The sequence below is a fragment of the Oryctolagus cuniculus genome, chromosome 11 (assembly GCF_051225735.1).
Source record: "Oryctolagus cuniculus isolate XC-2025 breed Fujian yellow rabbit chromosome 11, ASM5122573v1, whole genome shotgun sequence".
Taxonomy (NCBI): domain Eukaryota; kingdom Metazoa; phylum Chordata; class Mammalia; order Lagomorpha; family Leporidae; genus Oryctolagus; species Oryctolagus cuniculus.
Window position 1 is genome coordinate 49,761,191 of NC_142877.1, and position 18,890 is coordinate 49,780,080.

An 18,890-nucleotide genomic window follows, 5' to 3' on the forward strand; every position below is an offset into this window, starting at 1 on the left:
CCAAGCTCAGGACGCCAGGGGTGGGATGGGGATTTCAACAGCAGCCCAGGGAGCAGCTCTCACAGGTGTCGGGAGGGAGGCTACCTGGGATACGCCAGGCTGATCAAATACAGCAAGAAGTGGTTAAAGAACTGCCCAGAGGATGGGGAGTGTTAGGCTTCTGCCAGGGGCTGGTGTGGAGCTCCAAAAGAGAACATCGAATTTAGAGTTTCTGACCGAGGACAAACGATTCCATTACAACTGAAGCAGCACAGTGAGAACACAAAACACACAGGAGCCCTGTGAGGACCCCATTCACATCCCACAATCCCCTCCAGCAAGGGCCGTCTCACCAAGAAAACAGACTGACCAGTCGCAAGAAGGAGGAGAAGCTGAGATGACGGTTCACCAGCAAGGGCATTCAGCACCAAGGGGAGGCATGGTTTGCCTGCTACCAGAAGCCCTGTTACAGAGCACAAAGAAACCCTGAGAGGTGACCTGGACACACGTGGTGTGCACAACGGGGATGGCTCGGGCTTAAATCGTCTGTAATCTGGAGACCATAGAGATGCCCTCAGCTGAGAAAGCAGCGACTGGGGGGAGGGGGGAAGTGAGCATGTGGAGCGCCCACTCCCTCATGTTCAGGACAGGACCAGCACCACGCCTTGGAGAAATGGCAGGTCCCAAGGCAACTGCAGGCAGAGTCTAAGATGAGCCCAGAGCACCTTGTTGGGCCAGAAAGCATGGAACTACTTAACCAAGCAAAACAACAGGAAGTGATGGTGGCAAGTCACAGGCTGGGAGACAGTCTCACTGGCCAGATCCTGCACCAAATAAGTAAGCACAGTCTTATAAACCACCAGGAGGGGGCGTGGAAATGTGGATTCAGGAGTCTACACCAATGATAGCCAGATGACAAACAGACAGGAGGGGCTTCTCCATCTTACAGTACACAGTCAACAGCATTGACAGTTGGAAAATTACCCGTGGGGCTTTGCAACCATCACGCTACAGATTGAATCAGGCAAGAAACATCCATGGATGCCAAATCCAGGGAAAATTTTGAAGAAGAGCAGAAAACCTGTGTGGTCTTAAGGTGTCTTCTTGTGCGCTATTCATTAGTTGCCAGAGAGAAAAAACATTATCTACACAGAGGGGAAATTAGGACAATACCTCGACCAGGTGATCAGAATTAACATCACCAGTGAGGGACAGATGCCCACAACATCACCTGTGCAGGGCCCAGCTGAGAACGCAGAGCCTTACTTTAACCAAAGAAAGCACTGGAAAATCCCGAGAGGAGGGCACTGGCTGTCTAAGAAAACTGAAGCTTAGCTAGCAGGTCAGGGCCTTGTACCAGTGCAAATACACCAAGCCAATGAGTGCGTTACAGACAGTCTCGTTCCACAGGGTGTTGGGAAACTGGCTCTCCAAGGACAAAACCCCTACTCTGTAGCATTTGCAAATTTTTGTGGTGTACATAATCCTGTCATTGCTCAGTTAAAACTGTTAATGGTTTAAGAAGCACTTAGCAAAAATTCTTGAACATTTATCAACTCTCATGCACCTGTAGCAGCAGCCACCTGCCTTGCACTGGACAGAGGTGAGAGGAGGCTTGCTTTCAGGGAATGCACAGGTGGGCTCAGGGGCAAGGCTCCTGGTGTCTGCACCTGACCTCCAGATGGGTTATGGATACTACCGTGCAAACACTCGTGTCCTCACAAACACAAAACCGGTGAAGTGAGTGATGTAAAATGTGAACAGGGGAGCCTGTGCAAAGGGCAGGCAGGCACTGTATTCATGTCTGCAACTTTAGACTGAGGTTACTTTTCAAATAAAAAGCTTTTAAAATGCTCCCTTGGAGCAGTCAAAAATATCCAAACAGCAGACAGGGAAAATTTCAAAATGAATAGGCTAGCACTGGGAAACACCTCTGCTGGGCATTTCAAAACATAAAACTTCAAGAATCAGAAGTGAAACAAATAGCAGGTCTTTAAGAATCATGTTAAAGAAAGGTTGAAAAATCTGGTACTCAGAGAACATTCTAATTGGTGGCTGTTTGCAGGGTCTGAGTCAGGGCGGGAGACCACAGCCTGGGCAGAGAGCTGGCCAGCATGATCCACGCACACCACAGCTCTAGCCCCACCCCACCAGTCAACCTCAGAGGGAAGCAATTCAACTGCCCACACACAGGATCTTCAAAGGCAGAATCCAGCAATGTAGGGCAGGATGATGTGAATCCCGAGGGTCTCAGCTTTCCCATCAGAGGGCAAAGCACAGGGCGGAAGCCATGAGGCAGGGCCCACTCAGAACAGCCCAGGCTCAACCTGGACCCTCTGTGCTGCCAGGGTGACATGCAGCAGGAACCCAGCAGGGAAATCACTCAGAAGCAAACTGACTGCAAACCCTCAGAACCCAACAGTGCTGAACCTCTTAGTCTGGCCATAAAACATCCCGTGAATGCAAGAAATCAGCTTCGCGGAGAGCCGTTTCCCCCACAGTTTCTGTTCAACTTGCCAATTATGGAATGTTGGGGAGTGCTGCTTAACAAGAACCATGGTAACGTCCCCAGTGAGGCAACTTGCAGCAAAGCTGCACAGGCCACGTGCACGTGGGGATAATGACACACAACTCAAGCAGCGATGGGTGCTGCCCACCACGCGGGAACTGGCCATTACAGATCTGGTAAAACCAGCTCAGTTCCAGATCGTGACCTCTTCAGGGAGTTGAAAATCATGGTGCTCTGTCTGCACACTTTTACTCTAATTGTTTACTGTGACAGCAAGTTTGCGGGAGAAATAAAGGAGTGAAAAGTCAACTCTATGGACACCCTTGGAGTGTCCTCCCCATTTCTGCCAGTGGGGCCTGGACGGGGTTTTGAGAGACTGTAACGTGAGGTTGTGTGTTACACATCCTCATCCGCTGGACAACGTGGTCTGGGTAGGATTTCGCTTCTAGACTCATCCTCCTTGGTGCTATTTTCAGTAACAGTCACAATGCACTCCACCATTCCCACGCTGGACACGGGGCTGTTTCTGGCTCCCACTGCTGAAACTTGTGTGGATGCAACCTCCTTCATTCCAAGGACTTGAGGGGCAGGTGGGCCAAGGGTAGACTCATGATGGGGTCTGATTTTAACCACACTGAAGTTTGTAAGTTTTTCATGAATCGAACCCTAAAGGAGCTAATATGGATGCGTGTGACTAAGTACAAACGAACGAATTTCTCTGTGCTGTTCGTGATCCACCTGGCTCCACTCTGCTTTGTTCCTTTTTGCATTCCTGAAGTTTCATCAACGCCTCTGCAGGCCTCTGCAGTCTCAGCCTTGTACCAGAGGTTCGGCCTGGAGAAGACCCCCTCCCGCCATCCCTCAGCAGACTGCCGAATGCTGAGACCAAGGATGCAGCCCACCCGGGCAGGAGAGGGACAAAGCCTGCATCTGGCACACAGGTAGACCCTGATAACACGCAAGGCTGGCTCAGTCTCAGGGGACCCATTCTACTCCTGATGCAGGGCAGGCTGGGGGACTGGGATGCACGAGGGGGCTGTGCACCAATGACAAAAGCGAAGGTTCCAGGGCTTGGTGTAGCAGGCCGCCACCTGTGGTGCCTGCATCCCATATGGGCACCGGTTCAAGTTCCAGCTGCTCCACTTCCAATCCAGCTCTCTACTGTGGCCTGGGAAAGCAGTCCTTGGGCCCCTGCACCCACGTGAGAAACCCGGAAGAAGCTCTTGGCTCCTGGCTTTGGACTGAACCAACTCCCCAGATGTGGCCATCTGGGGAGTGAACCAGCATATAGAAGACTTTCTCTCTCTCTCTCTCTCTCTCTCCCCCTCTGCCTCTCTGTAACTCTGCCTTTCAAATAAATAAATAAATACATCTTTAAGAACAACAAAAGTTTGGGTCCCCATCCAGAGATGCTGGGGGACACAGGGGCCACTTCAGGGCACTCTGTGGGCCACGTACCCGACACTTGAGCTCATACTCCTTCAGGACTGCTGCGAAGCGCTCCTCCTGGGCCAGCAGCTCCGTACCCTGCGGCTCCAGCTGATGGACAGAAGGACAGAGGGACAGGCCATGAGACTGGTGGAGCCGCTCCTCTGGTCCCAGGACCTGAGGATGCAGCTGGCTTCCTCCCACAGGGCTCTGCATCCCCAGGTACAACCCCGGGTCCCTCCTCTGCCTCCTACCCCAGGAAGCCCCTCCTTCCCTTCTTCTCTAGCAGGGTCTGGTGCAGCATCTCAGAGCCACAGCGTGCTAAGCTCTGCCCGCACCTCTGCCCCTGGTGGCACCTGCATGGTCAAGTAGGACAGTACACCTGAGCGACATCATCAGGCCCCCTTTTCCCTGCAGAAAAACCCTCGGTCACCTGTGCATCCTCTCCTGACACCAGCCACTCTTCGGCCACCCACAGCCTCTCCCTGGAGACCGCAAATCTGCGAGAGGACCTACCTTTTCCCTCAGCACCAGCTCCAGGTCGCTCTGCAGCTTCAGGGCCACCTTCTCGGAATCTGAAAGCTTCGCCACCACTTCCATAATCTCCTTCTGTAATCGACTGTTCTCCTGTAAGACACAGGCCGGCGGGCGGCAGGACCCGGTGTCACCTGCAGGCACATTCCCCGCAGTAGGCGGCTTATGCCCACTCAGGAGAGAGACCCTGGAGGGCAGTCCCACACTGCTGACGCTTTCCGCTGGCCTTTTTTCTCAGCTCCTCTAGCCCCCAGGCTCAGAGAGGTTCTGAGGGATTTGAGATTGCACTGACATGGCTCAGAAGTCCACCAGAAGGTAGCATGTGCAGATCCTGGGGCTTGGGCCAGCAGGGTCAAGAGGCACAGCTGCACTGAAGGCCAGGTGCATGGGGCAGCTCCATGTGCACCTGCACCTTCTCCCTGGAGGCAGAGACCCAAGGAGGCAGGACATGTGGACAGAGGCTGGAGGGCTCCGGAACAGGAAAGGAGCAGAGCAGGAATGGGGAATACAGATGGATGGGGAATACAGATGGATACCCCTGTGCCCACCTCCTCCCAGTCGTCCTCGCAGCCCAGACAACTCAACAGGCTCAAGGGCAGGGTGAGAGCAGGGCATGGAACACTCATGAGAGCCTACAAAACCATGTTTGTGGCTCCAAGCCACAAACCCAAGGCTCCAGTGGGCGACCTCATAGGTGCTCCTGGTCTCTGCAAGTGCAGCTGTGTGGCTATGGTTGCCTATCCTAAGGACCCAGACCCACGTGACTCAAGAACAAGGGGTGAGCATTGTGACACAGCAGGTTAAGATGCAACTTGAGACGCCTGCATCCCTCATCAGAGAGCCTGGGATTAAGTCCCGCCTCTGCTGCTGCTCCAACTTCCTGTTAATGCACCCTGGGAGGCAGCAGATGATGGCTCAAGTACTTGGATCCCTGCCACCCCCATGGGAGACTCAGCTGGAGTTCCTGTTTCCTGGCTTCAGCCTGGCCCAGCCCCAGCAGTTGTAGGTATCTGGGATGGGAGATTCCCTTCTCTCTGTCACTCTATCTTTCAAATAAATAAATTGTTAATGCGAGAGAGAGAGAGCGAGCGAGCACGTGAGAGCAAGAGGCAGAGGGCAGGGCCTCACAGCTCCTTCCACAGCCAGACTGTCTGCCTGGCCAGAACCCTCCCGCAGCAAACGTTCCTCAGTGTGGAGTCCCAGGCGTTTCCCTCCCACGGACAGGCAAATGCTTAGGATGCTTTACCTGGACAACGTGGGCGCGGGAGGAAGGCTGCTCATGCTCCCCCACCTACCTTCAGAGCCAGGCTCAGCTTCTGGCGCAGGCTGGCCTCCTCCACCTGCAGGCGGTCCACGTCCTGCTCCAGCGCGGCCTTCTGCCTGCGGGCCTGCTCCCAGACCAGCTCACGCTCCATCTCCACCTCTGACCGCAGGAGGCTCAGCCTTTCCAGGTACCCCTGCTCCAGGTGCCTGCAACACATCACACAGATCACGGCTGGGGCTCCCTGGCTGTCCCCGGGTCCCACACTGGCCCCTGCCTCCCCTTGCCCTCAGCACTTGGTCTGCAAGTGAGCTGCCTACGCTGGGGGAGGGGCGCAGGCTGGCAGTGGACACTCCTCCCTCACGGGCTGGTGGAGGTGACCCTCAGACAGGGGAGCTGGTACATCAGACAGTGAACACCAGTGGCTGGCTTGAAGCCTGTGGGTGAGCTACTGAGTGCCTCTCCTGCTGTCACGTACGCACAGTCCTCTGATCAGGCCCTTTGATGCCCAATGCATAAGTCAGCCTCCCTCCCCAGGAAACAGGCAGAGCAAATTCACAAAGCAATCACACGAAGAGGCAGGAACTTTTCCCCCCTTGGATGCTGATTTCCTCTTTTGCAATAATCATTTCCATCAGCAGAAAAAACAGTGTCAAGTCTTATCAGGGAACCAGCTACTTCCAGGACTTCCCAAGCCCAGGTTACCTAACATTCCAGACAGTGTGACGCTGACTGCAGCCACATCAGCATTTAGGTAAAAGACCTGGGCTGGTCCTCCAGCTGGTAGAGCCTGGACTTCAAATCTCAGCTCAGAACTTGAAGAAACAAAACCCAGAGGAAAGAGATGGAGGAAGGGGCAGCTGTCATTTAGGAAAAACACTACCAGAAATCTGACTAATACATTACACACATCTGGGGGTCCTTTATAAAAATGCAAAAGGGAAATGATTAAACTATGGCAGACCCACGATGAGATACTCGGCAGCAGCCAGCAGGAGAGGACATACAGATGTTCCTCGACCCGTGAGTGCAGTTACACCCCAATTAACTCATTTTAAGTTGTGAATGTAGTTAAATGGAAAACACATTCAACACACCCAACCTTCCCAACAGCCTGGCTTAGCCACCTCACATGTGCTCAGAACACTCACACCAGCCTGCCACTGGGCAAAACCACCTAACACAATGCCTATTTTAAAATACAGTGTTAGGCCGGCACCGTGGCTCAATAGGCTAATCCTCTGCCTACGGTGCCGGCACACCGGGTTCTAGTCCTGGTCGGGGCGCTGGATTCTGTCCCGGTTGCCCCTCTTCCAGTCCAGCTCTCTGCTGTGGCCAGGGAGTGCAGTGGAGGATGGCCCAGGTCCTTGGGCCCTGCACCCCATTGGAGACCAGGAGAAGCACCTGGCTCCTGCCTTCGGATCAGCATGGTGCGCCGGCCACAGCGCGCCGGCCACGGCAGCCATTGGAGGGTGAACCAACGGCAAAAGGAAGACCTTTTTCTCTGTCTCTCTCTCTCTCACTGTCCACTCTGCCTGTCAAAAAATAAAATAAAATAAAAATACAGTGTTGAGGAGCTCATGTAATTACTCTTTGAAAGTAAAGGACAGAATGCTTGAATGGCTATGATTTCGCACCACCATAAAGTCGAAAAATTGACTCAACCATCTAAAGGTGGAAACCATATGTATAACATACTTTGCAAGTAATTATGTACAAAGAAAAAGGAAGAAAGGGTATATTAAAAACATGCTGAGTGACGCCCTCTGTAACATGAAATTTCTGGCTTTATTTTTCCTTTTACTTATATTTCCTGTCTTCTATAGTAAATGTAATTCCTGATATTTTTAATAAGAAAAACATAAGGGGCTGCCATTGTGGTATACTGGGTTACGCCACTTCCTGTGAACCATCCCATATGGGCACTGGTTCAAGTCCTGGCTGCTCCACTTCTGATCCAGCTCCCTGTTAATGCACCTGGGAAAAGCAGTGGAGGATGGCCCAAGTGCTTGTGCCCCTGCCACCCATGTGGGAGACCTGGACGAAGTTCTTGGCATCTGGCTTCAGCCTGGCCCAGCCCTGGCCATTGCAGCCATTTGGGAAGTAAACCATCAGATTGAAGCTTTCTCTCTCTCTCTCTCTCTCTCTCTCTCTCTCTGACTTTCAAATAAATAAGTCTTGGGAAAAAAAAACTAAGGCAATCATAAGAGTAATTTCTAGAAAATTGCCGATTCCTCACTGCTTATGAGTAACATGAGGCCCATGCACCCTGAGGGCCAGCACCTCCCCTCCAGTGTCCTCTGCCTGATGTGAGGACAGAGGTGCCGCCTGGGGGTTCAGGATCCTCTGCCAGACAACGGATCCAGCCCTACACTCCCTGACTGAGGCAATCAACTCTTGGCTGCCCAAATGGATCGCCTGGAATCAACTTGCTTTCAGCTTCTGAACACAAGTGTTTAAAAAGGGGAGTCTTTTTCCCTGAACTTCACTAACCGAGGCCTGGAGAGGAAACCAGAGAGGCCTCTCCCATCCTGGCATCCCCAGGGGGTCTGGAAAGGCAGCCACCGGATGGCAGGAGCAGCGAGAACTGACCCAGTGCCCAAGCAGCTGGGATCCCTACACACAGGCTGATGAGGACGCGCTGTTCAAAGCGCCATCAGGGGAACCGAGGGACATCAGACAGAGGGAGCGAGCTCCCAGCAGCGGCCTGCACTGCCGGCCTCTCGACGTTGTCTCTGCTCTGAATTCTGAGCAACAGTTTCACTCTACAGAAACCCAGAGAGGCCTCACATCCTGTTCTGAGAGCAGGGGACAAAAGGGAGTGGATTTCTCCACCCCACCTCGAGAGGCCTGCCCAGACAACAGCACCAGGGAGAAAGCTTGGAGGCAGGCACTGCAGAGGATCTGCCAACAGACAGGCAGCCGCCCACAAAAGCTGTAGCGACAGGAGTTGCTGCTTAACCGAGCACCTTGGTGATGGAGTCACATAGCCCGTGCTGAGCAGGGGAGGCCCAGTGGGTCCCGAGGAAAGGGCCCCCACCTCAGAACTGGGCGGGACTCGCCCATCCAGGCACCCCTACCACTGGGGCCGTGCTTATGGCCTATCTTGGGTTTCACAGAAAACACTTTTGAAGGCTTGCTGGAAGGACATTTATGGTTTAGCTGCCTAGAAAATGACCACTAACCTTTGGTTCAACAGCTACTGGAACCAAGTGCACACTTGTGCTCACCCACACACCCCCAGCTCACACACACTCACCTCACACACACCCACACACCCCCAGCTCACACACACTCACCTCACACACACCCACACACCCCCAGCTCACACACTCACCTCACACACACCCACACAGCCATAGCTCATAAACACTTACCTCATACACACACAGCCCTAGCTCATACACACTCACTTCACACACACTCACACCCCTAGCTTACACCATCACCTCACATACACCCACACACCCAGCTCATACACACTCACCTCACACACACCCACACACCCCCAGGTCACACACACTCACCTCACACACACCCACACCCCTAGCTCATACACTCGCCCACACATGCCTACACATATCTAGCTCACACTTATACCTCCAGCTGCTCACACACACTCACCTCACACACACCCACACAGCCCTAGCTCACACTGTCACCACACACACCCACACACCCAGCTCATACACACTCACCTCACATACACCTAGCTCACACATGATCACCTCATACACACTCACATACCCCTAGCTCACACACACCTCACACATACCCACACCCAGCTCACACACTCACACACCTAGCTCACACTCACCTCACACACACACACCCCTAGCTCACATGCACTCTCACACCTACTTCATTCACATGTACTCACCCACACATATCTACTTCACTCATCCACACACACCTAGCTTACATATACCTACGTCACACCCATACCTACCTCACACACACACAATGACACACCTCATACCCAAACACCTAGCTCACACTCACAATCACAACTCATCTATACATACCCTGGCTCACATTCGCCTGCACTCACACATCCACACCACTCTCATCCATGCTCACTCATACTCACCTTCACACATACCCACGCTCACACGCTCCCATGCTCACTCACTCACCCATGCTCATGCACACTCACCATGCTCACACACACTCAACCACTTACATTCACCTTACACCTTCATGCCCACTCTCATTTGCAGTCATTCATGCTCTCACTCAGCCATGCTCATACACGCAACCATGCTCACACTCTATCCTGTGCTCACTCACCACGCTCACTCACCCATGTTCACATATATTCACTCGCACTCACACTCAGTAAGTGCCTACTCACACATGCTCATCTGCAGCCATGTTCCCCTATGTTCACACACACATCCATGCTCACACCACACTCTCATGTTCACACTCTCCCTCCTTCCCTTTCTCATGCTTAGTCACACTCACACCCACGCCCACATTCATGCACTCCCTCACCCATGCTCATTCTCACACTCTGTTCACATTTATGCTACCAGTCATCCATGCTCACACGCACCAATACTCAGTACACACCCTCACACTCATGTTCACACACACTTATGCTCATTTACTCATCTGCACTCACAATCATGCTCAGCCACACTCACTCACATTCACAAACTACCCTCCTACACACTCACCAATGTTCACACACTCTCACTCTCAAACTTACACTTACCCACACTCATACTGTCATACACTCACATCCATGCTCACTCACTCTCACATTCACCCACACACATGCTCATACTCACCCACAGTCACTCAGACCCATTCTCTCACACACACACCCTGTGCACTCACATTCACATAGTCTCACACATACACCCTCTCATACGCACCCACACAACACCCCAAAACACTCACATATCTATACACACAGTCACACTCTTGCACACTTCACACCACAGAGGTGCTTGGGTATCTCAACCTGCTGTGTGTGGTCTTCCCCAGCCACCCAGAAAGAAGGAAAGAAGACCTGGGAGATGAAGACAGGAGAGGTCCCAGCTTGCTCAGGGTCCACCTTTCATGTATAGTACCTTGGGGAAGGCAGTGACCATGCCCGTGCTGGGTGCAAATCTACGGAAAACAAGTGAACAGGCCATGGAGAAGGGGCCGCTGGGCCCCAGAGCTACCTGAGGACCATGTCTGGTTCTGCACAGCTGGGCCAGCCTTTCCACCAGCCTGGTACAAAGTGACCAGGTTCTCTCACCTGAGGTCTCATGTTCTACACTCCCCAAATAAATAAGCTGTAGGACCAGATTAGAGAGCCAGCTGGGGTTCAGTGTCACACAGCCCACCACTTTGGGGCCGTGGGCACCTCTTACAGAGCTGCTTCTAGCCCACTTCTTTGGCTGAGAAATGGGAAGAAAATAGCCTGTCTGGGTCACAGCGGCTGTTAGGTGAGGGCATCAGCACTCACAGGACTCGACACATGAAAGCAGCGTCCCAGGCCGGAGCGCCCTCCTGGGACCGGGTCTCCCTGGTTGGAGGCATCTTGCTGGGGTCTGGGACTCAGCAATGACCCCTTCAACCTCTGGACCTTGAGTGGCCTGGCAAAGCCACCTGTAGCACAAGTGTCTTCCGGTTTAAGCCGCCTGGTTTAGCTGGGGACAGCGACATGGTGCCATGCAGCAGGTGCTGGCTGCAGAGTTCCCCTCTGTGGGGCTGCCCTGCAGGGCCCCAGGTCCACTGCTCACATTCGTGAGAGGGTGCTGTCCAGCATGCTCCACATGGTACTGAAGTGCCCGTGCACACAACAAATGGGAGCAGGTGAAACTCCAATAAAACCTCTTCACCTGCCCACCTGGAGCCTTGCTGGGGACTTCCCTTTATCTACAGTGACACACGCTATGGGTACACCTCTGTGCAGGCCCATGCCAGCAGAGCTGCTGTGAGAGATGCAGACCCCGCTGAATGTCACAGGAGAAAACGGCTTCTCCTGGGCCCAGGATGTGATGCTCCAAAATCACGGAGAGCCAGGTGCACTAAGGAACTCATAGCCCATTCCCTCTCTCCCCTCAGGTTGGAAGCTCATGGCTGGCCACGTATGTCAGAAGCATGGGTGGAAACGCCAGGCTCTGTCCTGGGCACTGATGTGAAACTGGCTCCACCCACAACACTACAGACCAGGAACCAAAGGGCTTGGGGACAGCACAGTCTGGTCTCCAGCCTCAGTCAGGGCTCCTGACCAGCCGTTGAGGCAGAACAGGAAGGGGAGGCGCCACCTTAGGGTCCCTGGCTGGAGAGCTATTGGTGCAGAGATGGTTTTTCTCCAGGTGCATCCTTAGCTACTGCTCAAGCAGGAAAACCTCTGTGTGAGCAAAACTTCAAGAAGACAGACAGCTTTGGCTGGGGTTGTGGTGCCGCAGGTTAGGCCACTGCTGGCTTCCCAAAGAGGGCTCACTTGAGTCTTGGCTGCTGCTCCACTTTCAATCCACCTCCCTGCTGATGTGCCTGGGAAAGCAGTGGAAGATGCTCCAAGTGCTTAGGTCCCTGCCACCCATGTGGGAGACCAGGAAGGAGTTTCTGGCTCAGGGCTTCAGCCTGGACCACATGTGGCCATTGCAATTATTTGGAGAGTGAACCAGCAGAGGGAAGACTCTCTCTCTCTCTCTCTCTCTCTCTTTCTCCCCTTCTGTAACTTTCAAATAAACAAAAGAAATCCTTAAAAATATAGGCAAACAGATGAGCTCTTCCAGGGAGGTAGGGACACAACAGGAACCCTGTGTGCTGCCACCCAGGAAATCCTCCCAGACAGAGTTTCCTCAGATGTTCTGAGTAATAAATGACAGAGGTATGTGTGTGCCCATTAAAAAAAAAAAAAAAAAAACTACCAGAAATCCTTCTCTCTGGTTTTCCTGGCCACCAGCCCCACAGACTGACCTCACATAAAGGGTGGGTCCAACACGCCGTAGTCGTGATGCAAAGGGTCAGGACTCAGTCTCTGGCCCCCTTGCACCTGCTGACCAGCATGGTTGCTGTTGGCCAGCCTCTCTCAAAGTGTATCTGGGATACTCGGCCCGTGCAGGACAGACCTCCGACAAATGTGACAGCAGAAGATGTTGCCCCCTGCAGTCCATGGACCTGCACACCTGACACAGGCCACAATGCTCGAACACGAGAGCAAGGCTGCTTCTTAAATGCACCCCTCTTCTCTTAAGGACGGACATCCGCAAAGCTCCATCTTCCAGATCGCCACCAGTGCAGGTGCCCTGCTCATGCCCATGGCCAAGGTTAGCAGCAGCCCTGGCCCTCAGTAGCCCCACATCCAGTCTCCAACTTGGCCGGCCCTGGGGGAGGTCCTGGCTGCAATGGAGCTGCCGCCGGGGGCCTGGAACTTACTTGATTTTCTTCTCTGTGAGCTGCTCCAGGGCAGAGTGGCAGTCGTCCATCTCTTTGACAAACTCCAGGTTCCTCTTCTCAGCTCTGTCCAGGTCTTGCCTCGCCTTGTCTCGCTCCTGCACCAGCTGCTCCATTTGTCCTCTGCCACAGCAAACTCAGGGTCGGACTGGGACACTGCCACTGGCCTACCCTGCAAGCCCCATGACCGTGGGCAGACAACAATGGCTATGTTCTACGTTAATCAGAGGCCACTGCTGTGCTGACATCATTACCACCACCACCACCACCACCACCACCATCATCATCATCACCACCATTTGGGGCAGTTTCTATAATTTCTACACCCATCATCCTGGCAGCCTGGCATCCAAGTGACAGCCGGTGAAGCACTCACAGCAAAAGGCCGTGTGTGGCTGTGGCCCTGTCCCCCAGCCCTGGCACCTGCTATTCTGACTTTCCTATAGAAGGAGTTTTTCTCCCACTTTGAGGGGGACATGGGTAAGTCTTTGTCTGGCTCTGTTTGTGGAGCTGCCTGAGATCAGAGGGCTCATCTGTCTGCACCTGATCAGATACAAAATCTTCAGGGCTGAGACCAGGATTTCTGCCAATCTTTTCTGTACCTTTGGGACAAACAATCAAAACACAAAACCAATCTATGCCAATCTGTAGCCGACGGATGGCCTGAGCTGTCAGCTAAAAGCAAAGCCAAATCCATCAACATGGCATGGAGGCTTGGCCTAACCATCACTCTGCACTTTGAGATCATGTTTGAAGAGTGATTCGGTTTCCCCTCTTGCCGGCTGGACCATGCCTTCGGCCACTCTTTGAAGCAAGGTCCACGGCTGACTGGCGACACCTGACCTGCAGCACCTGCAGGATGAGGGTCAAGTTCAAGTCCTTCTCACTGAAGCCCAGCTAAAAGGGCTGAGTGAGGTCCTTGACACAGAGACCTCCAAGTTTCTCATCAAGCACCACAAATGGTTGGCGACCCTTAACCTGAGCAGTAGCCACCACACTGTCCACAAGGTCCTCAGGCCCTGCCCAACCCAGACAGGAGGACAAAACTCCCCTCCCCTGCTCGGCAGAGCTCAGCTCTTTCTTCAACCCACCGGAGTGCCGGCTAAACAGGCCGGAGAACAGGGAACAGTTGGAGCAGAGCTCCCTCAGGATTGGCCACTAGGATGGAAGAGGGCAGGGCATGGAGCAGCCCAGCACCTACGTCTCCCCTTGAGACCCTTCTGGACAGCGGCACCCTGCCACCCCCAGTCCCCGTGGGCTCTTACTGGAGATAGCTCAGCTCCTGGCGGTAGCAGGCCAGGGCTGCCTGCTGGACGACGCCATCGACCGTCAGGAGCTCATTGTCAAGGGCCCAGGTCAGCTCCAAAAGGTTCACCTTCTCGTCCACGCTGAAGTCCAGGCTCTGTGGGTGCAAGAGCATGAGGGGCTGCTTCCTGCTCACCCAGTGGTCCAAGGGCCCAACCCACACTGCCTAGCACAGGCCACACCTGCCCCGTCCCTGCCTCTTGCTTGGTCCCTGCACCCATGTGGGAGACCAGGAAGAAGCTCCTGGGTCCTGGCTTTGGATTGGCACAGCTTCCGCCACTGCGGCAATCTGGGGAATAAATCAGCAGATGGAAGATCTCTGTCTCTCTCTGCCTCTGTCTCTCTGTAACTCTGCCTTTTAAACTAATGAATAAATCATTTAAAAAAAGTTAAAACGTATTGCTCAGGAGTCCACCCTGCAGAGGAAAACCAGCAGAGTGGCAGGGAGCTACTTATACCTAACAAAGGCTGAGATTTCTAACTGGAAAAACTGCATGTCCACAGGGAAGAGATCGCACACGTTAGGAAGACGTAACAGTGTACTACCAATGAACCAGAAAGTGGGTACGCGTGCACATGTGTGTGTGTGTGTGTGCATTTTAGTGCCAGAAAAAAAATATCTGTAGAAGCCCAGAGCCATTAGCTGTCATATCCCCCATCCCACTCCTGGGAAACAAGAGCAAGAGGGGTAAGGAGTGGGCTTCTAATTTTGTAGATTTGTGTACATTTTTTTTAACAATAGAAAGTGAAGTTTGGAAATGAGGGCCAGAATTGTGGGGCAGCAGGTTAAGCTGCCACTTTCAACACTGGCATCCCGTTTGAGTGCTCATTCAAGTCACAGATGATCCACTTCTGATCCAGCTCCCTACTACCGCATGTGCCTGGACAATCAGGGGAAGCTGGCCCAAGTACTTGGATGTCTGTCACCCAAAGGGTTCCTGGTTCCTGCATTTGGTCTGGTTGAGTCTCAAGTGTTGTGGCCATTCATGGACTAAACCAGCAGATGATAGATCTCTCTCTCTCTGTCTCTCTATCTCTCTTTCTGTGTCTCTGTTTCTGTCACTAAGCCTTTCAAATAAATAAATAAATAAATCTTGAAAATAAGAATTGTAGCTCACAGAGCTCCCTAGAGGACAGTGCACCCTCCAAATTGTAAGGCTGGCTCTGGCCCTCCCTGTCCCTGTGGGAACCACAGGAGGGTGGAGGCAGCAGCCCTGGACACAGGGCCCGTGGAGGGAGTCCCCAAGGAGCAGCTCAAGTAGCTGGCAGTGCTCAGGGAGATGCATAGAGTGGCCTCTTCATCACAAGGTAGTTTCACTTTGGGAGTTTCTTCCCAATAACCTGTGGGACTCAGTCCGACGGGGGGTCACCTGTCCAATATGGACACAGGTTTGAGACGCTAAAACCTGTCAGCAAGTGGGCTTTTCCCAGACTTGCTTTCTCCGTGTTTTACTTATCACCTAACTTAAACTGCCTTTATTTTAACAGCAGAAGGGAAAAACATTTCCTCTTTGAGATTCTCTGCACGGAGTGCACGACCTGCTCTGGCAAGGGTGCTCCACCCATCCTCTGGGGGCACCCGGCCCCCAGGTCTCCTGCCTGGCCCCACACACCCAGGTGCTGCCCCCCAGTTCCAAACCTGCAATATCTCCTTGCCATTGTGAATCCCCTCCTGGGCCCATGAGGTGATGATCTGCTCCGGGAAGGCAGAGCCAGTGCCATCATCGACGTTGGAGAAGAGGCGTGGCCCGGAGCCCACGGACACGAGGGATGAGGCTGTGGGGGTGTGGCAGCTGCTCTCCTCTGGGACCTGCGCAGAGGGAAAAGACACACGGAGTGCACAGGCGCAGGTGCCCCCAGCCTCACGTCTGCACGCTAACACACAAGCCACCCTCCATGGCCTGTGTTCAGCATGTGGCCATCTTGTGCAGATTCAACAACAGCAACTCAGGAGACAGGCGGCAGTTCCTTTTCCTAGCCAAGGGGACAGAGGCGTGGTCCCACCCCAGGATTTCCACCTGGGGCTCCTCCAAGGATACCTGGACACCTGCTCCTGGACTACCCACCCAAGGCCTTGCTCCAGTGTGGCCAGACTGTTGGCCATGGTCAGTAGGACACCACTCAGAATGATGACAAAGACATTTGGAGGTTTCTCCCCTGAACTGATGACAGGGTGAGCCTGGGTTAACAGAGGAAGTGCCCAGGAAGGTGTGTGCCTGTGCCACAAAAACTGGACAGCAAAAAGAAATACAGGCCGGGATCAGAAAGGAGAGGAACAGCACAAACAGTCACACACTTCAGCTGGGCAGTGCCGGGGAAAGTGACATAGAAGAAAGAGCCAGAAAGCTGCACCATGAGGTTTCAGTGCCCTAGGAATCCAAATGGCAAACACTTCTTCCCGAAGGCTTTCTGCCTCAGGCTGGGGTCCCAACGAACTTTTCGCTACCAGGAACCACAGGACAGAGGGTGGCAGCACACACCTCTGCTCATGACCCCTCTGCCCCCCACCACAGCCAGGAACACCTTCCTGCTGTCTTGCCCAGCACCTGGCTCCCTGCTCTGCCCATTCTGGTGTCCCTCCCACTGGGTCTGTTCACATGATGCCCCCAGACCCTCCCCTGACCAAGGCGGGGCTCATGAGTCACCTGCCTCTCTTGTGGGTCAAGTCCCAAGGAGCAGCACCCTTGTGCCCACATCAGCCCACTCTCAGCCGAGACCCTGACTCTCCACAGACGGGCACTGAGAAACCAGAGGTCACTGAGCCCTGGGGTGCTTTATAATCTTGCAAAGTGGGCAGCTCACCCCGTCTGCCAAGGTGAGAGGGCAGCTCCAGAATGTCCAGTGACCTGGCCAGGGTCGCCTGTGAGAAGCTGACACCCAAATGCACCCAAAGCACCTGTGTTCTGCTGGCCCCGGGCCCTCTCCGAGGTCATGATCTTATAGACAGGGACTGGAACTGATATCCCACATCACTGGGCATTAGTAGAAGGGCAGAGCTGAGGTGATCTCTGTCCAGGGTTCTCATACGTAGGGCCGCGCAATCACTCAGGAGACAGCACCCTCAGTGTGGTCAGGCCAGGCTCCCTGCCACCCTGGCTCCCCGACTTCTTCCCTGGAGCAGCTGTGCAGATGCCCTAAGAGGCATCAGAAAGGCAGAAACGCAGTGCTCTGCAGCCTGAATCAGAGCCTGTCCTCTGCTCAGCTTGGCTGTGTATGTCACATGGTGTGTACATGACGAGGGCGTGTGTACAGGTGTATGTGCGTGCTTTAAGTGGGTGTGCATGTAAGCAGGCTGTGCCTAGTGAGTGTGCATGTACACTGAGATGTGTGCACAGTGTGTAAACAATGTGTGTGTGTGCAGTTAACGTGTGCATGCATGCAGTGTGTGTGAAGGGAGTGCACATGTGTAGACGTGCATACATATGTGGTATGTGTACAGTGGGGGCACACACACATAGTGGATGTGTGTGCACATGTAGTGTGTTTATGCATGGGATGCATCCATGCAGTGGAAGTGTGCATGTGTGTGGTATGTGTACACAGGGCACACACACACATAGTGGACACACACATATGTGATGTATGTATGCAGGAGATACACATGCACCTTTGTGTGCAGGCAGGCAGTGCGTGTATACAGAGTTAACACCCAGTGGATGGGTGCATGTATGAGGTGGGTGTATACAGGGGGTGCACAAATATATCAAGTGTATGTGTGTATGTGGTTTGCATGTAAAGTGTGTCCACATGTACATACATGTGTGTGTATGCAGTATGTGTGTGTGCAGAGGATGGTTGCACGTATGCAGAGGGCGTGTTCATGACCTGCAGCAGCGCGTGTGCAGGGTACTGGGTGGTAAGGGAAGATGGCACAGAGCCTGCAGTGCCCAGGTGAATGGGAACAGCTCACCAGGGCCAGGGCCTGAGTCACACCAGGAGGGTCTGTGGCTTCCAATGCATTTCATCCTCACTTGCAGCCCAAAGCCCAGGGGCAGCTGCCAACCACTCCGGGCGGGAGGGCAGCCACCTGAGGACCGGGGTTCACAGTGGCCATCAGCAGTGCTGACACACAGGCATGGGGCGGCCTCACCTCTGGGGCGCCACTTCCCTCAACCAACACTGAGCGCTTCCCCAGTGAGCCTCCACTTCGGTCTTTCTGTCCTCACACAGCTTCTTCATTCTCACGGACCTTGGAGCCAGAAGCTTGCATTCTCAGGTGCATCTGCACCTGGCAGAGAAGCAGCGCTGGTGGTCTTACACCAGCACCCACCGAACATGGGACCGGCTAGGTTGGCAGAGCCTCATCCGAGGGTGTGCCCAGGACACCGTGCCTGTGGCGGGAGGGGAGGCCTCACTGCCCTCCTGCTGAGAAACCAAAGTCTGGGCCCTTGGTCACAGAACAGAATCACAAACAACCACCTGCAGTCTCTCCAAAAACAGCAGCACAGAGAAGCAGTATTTAGGCAAGAG

At 53.7% G+C, this 18,890-nt stretch overlaps 1 protein-coding gene across 2 annotated transcripts in view; it reads right to left on the reverse strand.

Moving 5' to 3' along the window:
• NINL (ninein like) overlaps positions 1 to 18,890 on the reverse strand; it is a 148,578-nt gene that overhangs the window by 38,908 nt on the left and 90,780 nt on the right. For both annotated transcript variants that reach the window (XM_051834438.3, XM_089307397.1), the window contains exons 8-13: positions 16,060 to 16,230; positions 14,381 to 14,517; positions 13,098 to 13,238; positions 5,746 to 5,920; positions 4,433 to 4,543; positions 3,947 to 4,027 (exon numbers count right to left, since the gene is read on the reverse strand). In XM_051834438.3, the coding sequence (XP_051690398.3) occupies positions 3,947 to 4,027; positions 4,433 to 4,543; positions 5,746 to 5,920; positions 13,098 to 13,238; positions 14,381 to 14,517; positions 16,060 to 16,230 (816 nt within the window). The remainder of the gene's footprint in view (positions 1 to 3,946; positions 4,028 to 4,432; positions 4,544 to 5,745; positions 5,921 to 13,097; positions 13,239 to 14,380; positions 14,518 to 16,059; positions 16,231 to 18,890) is intronic.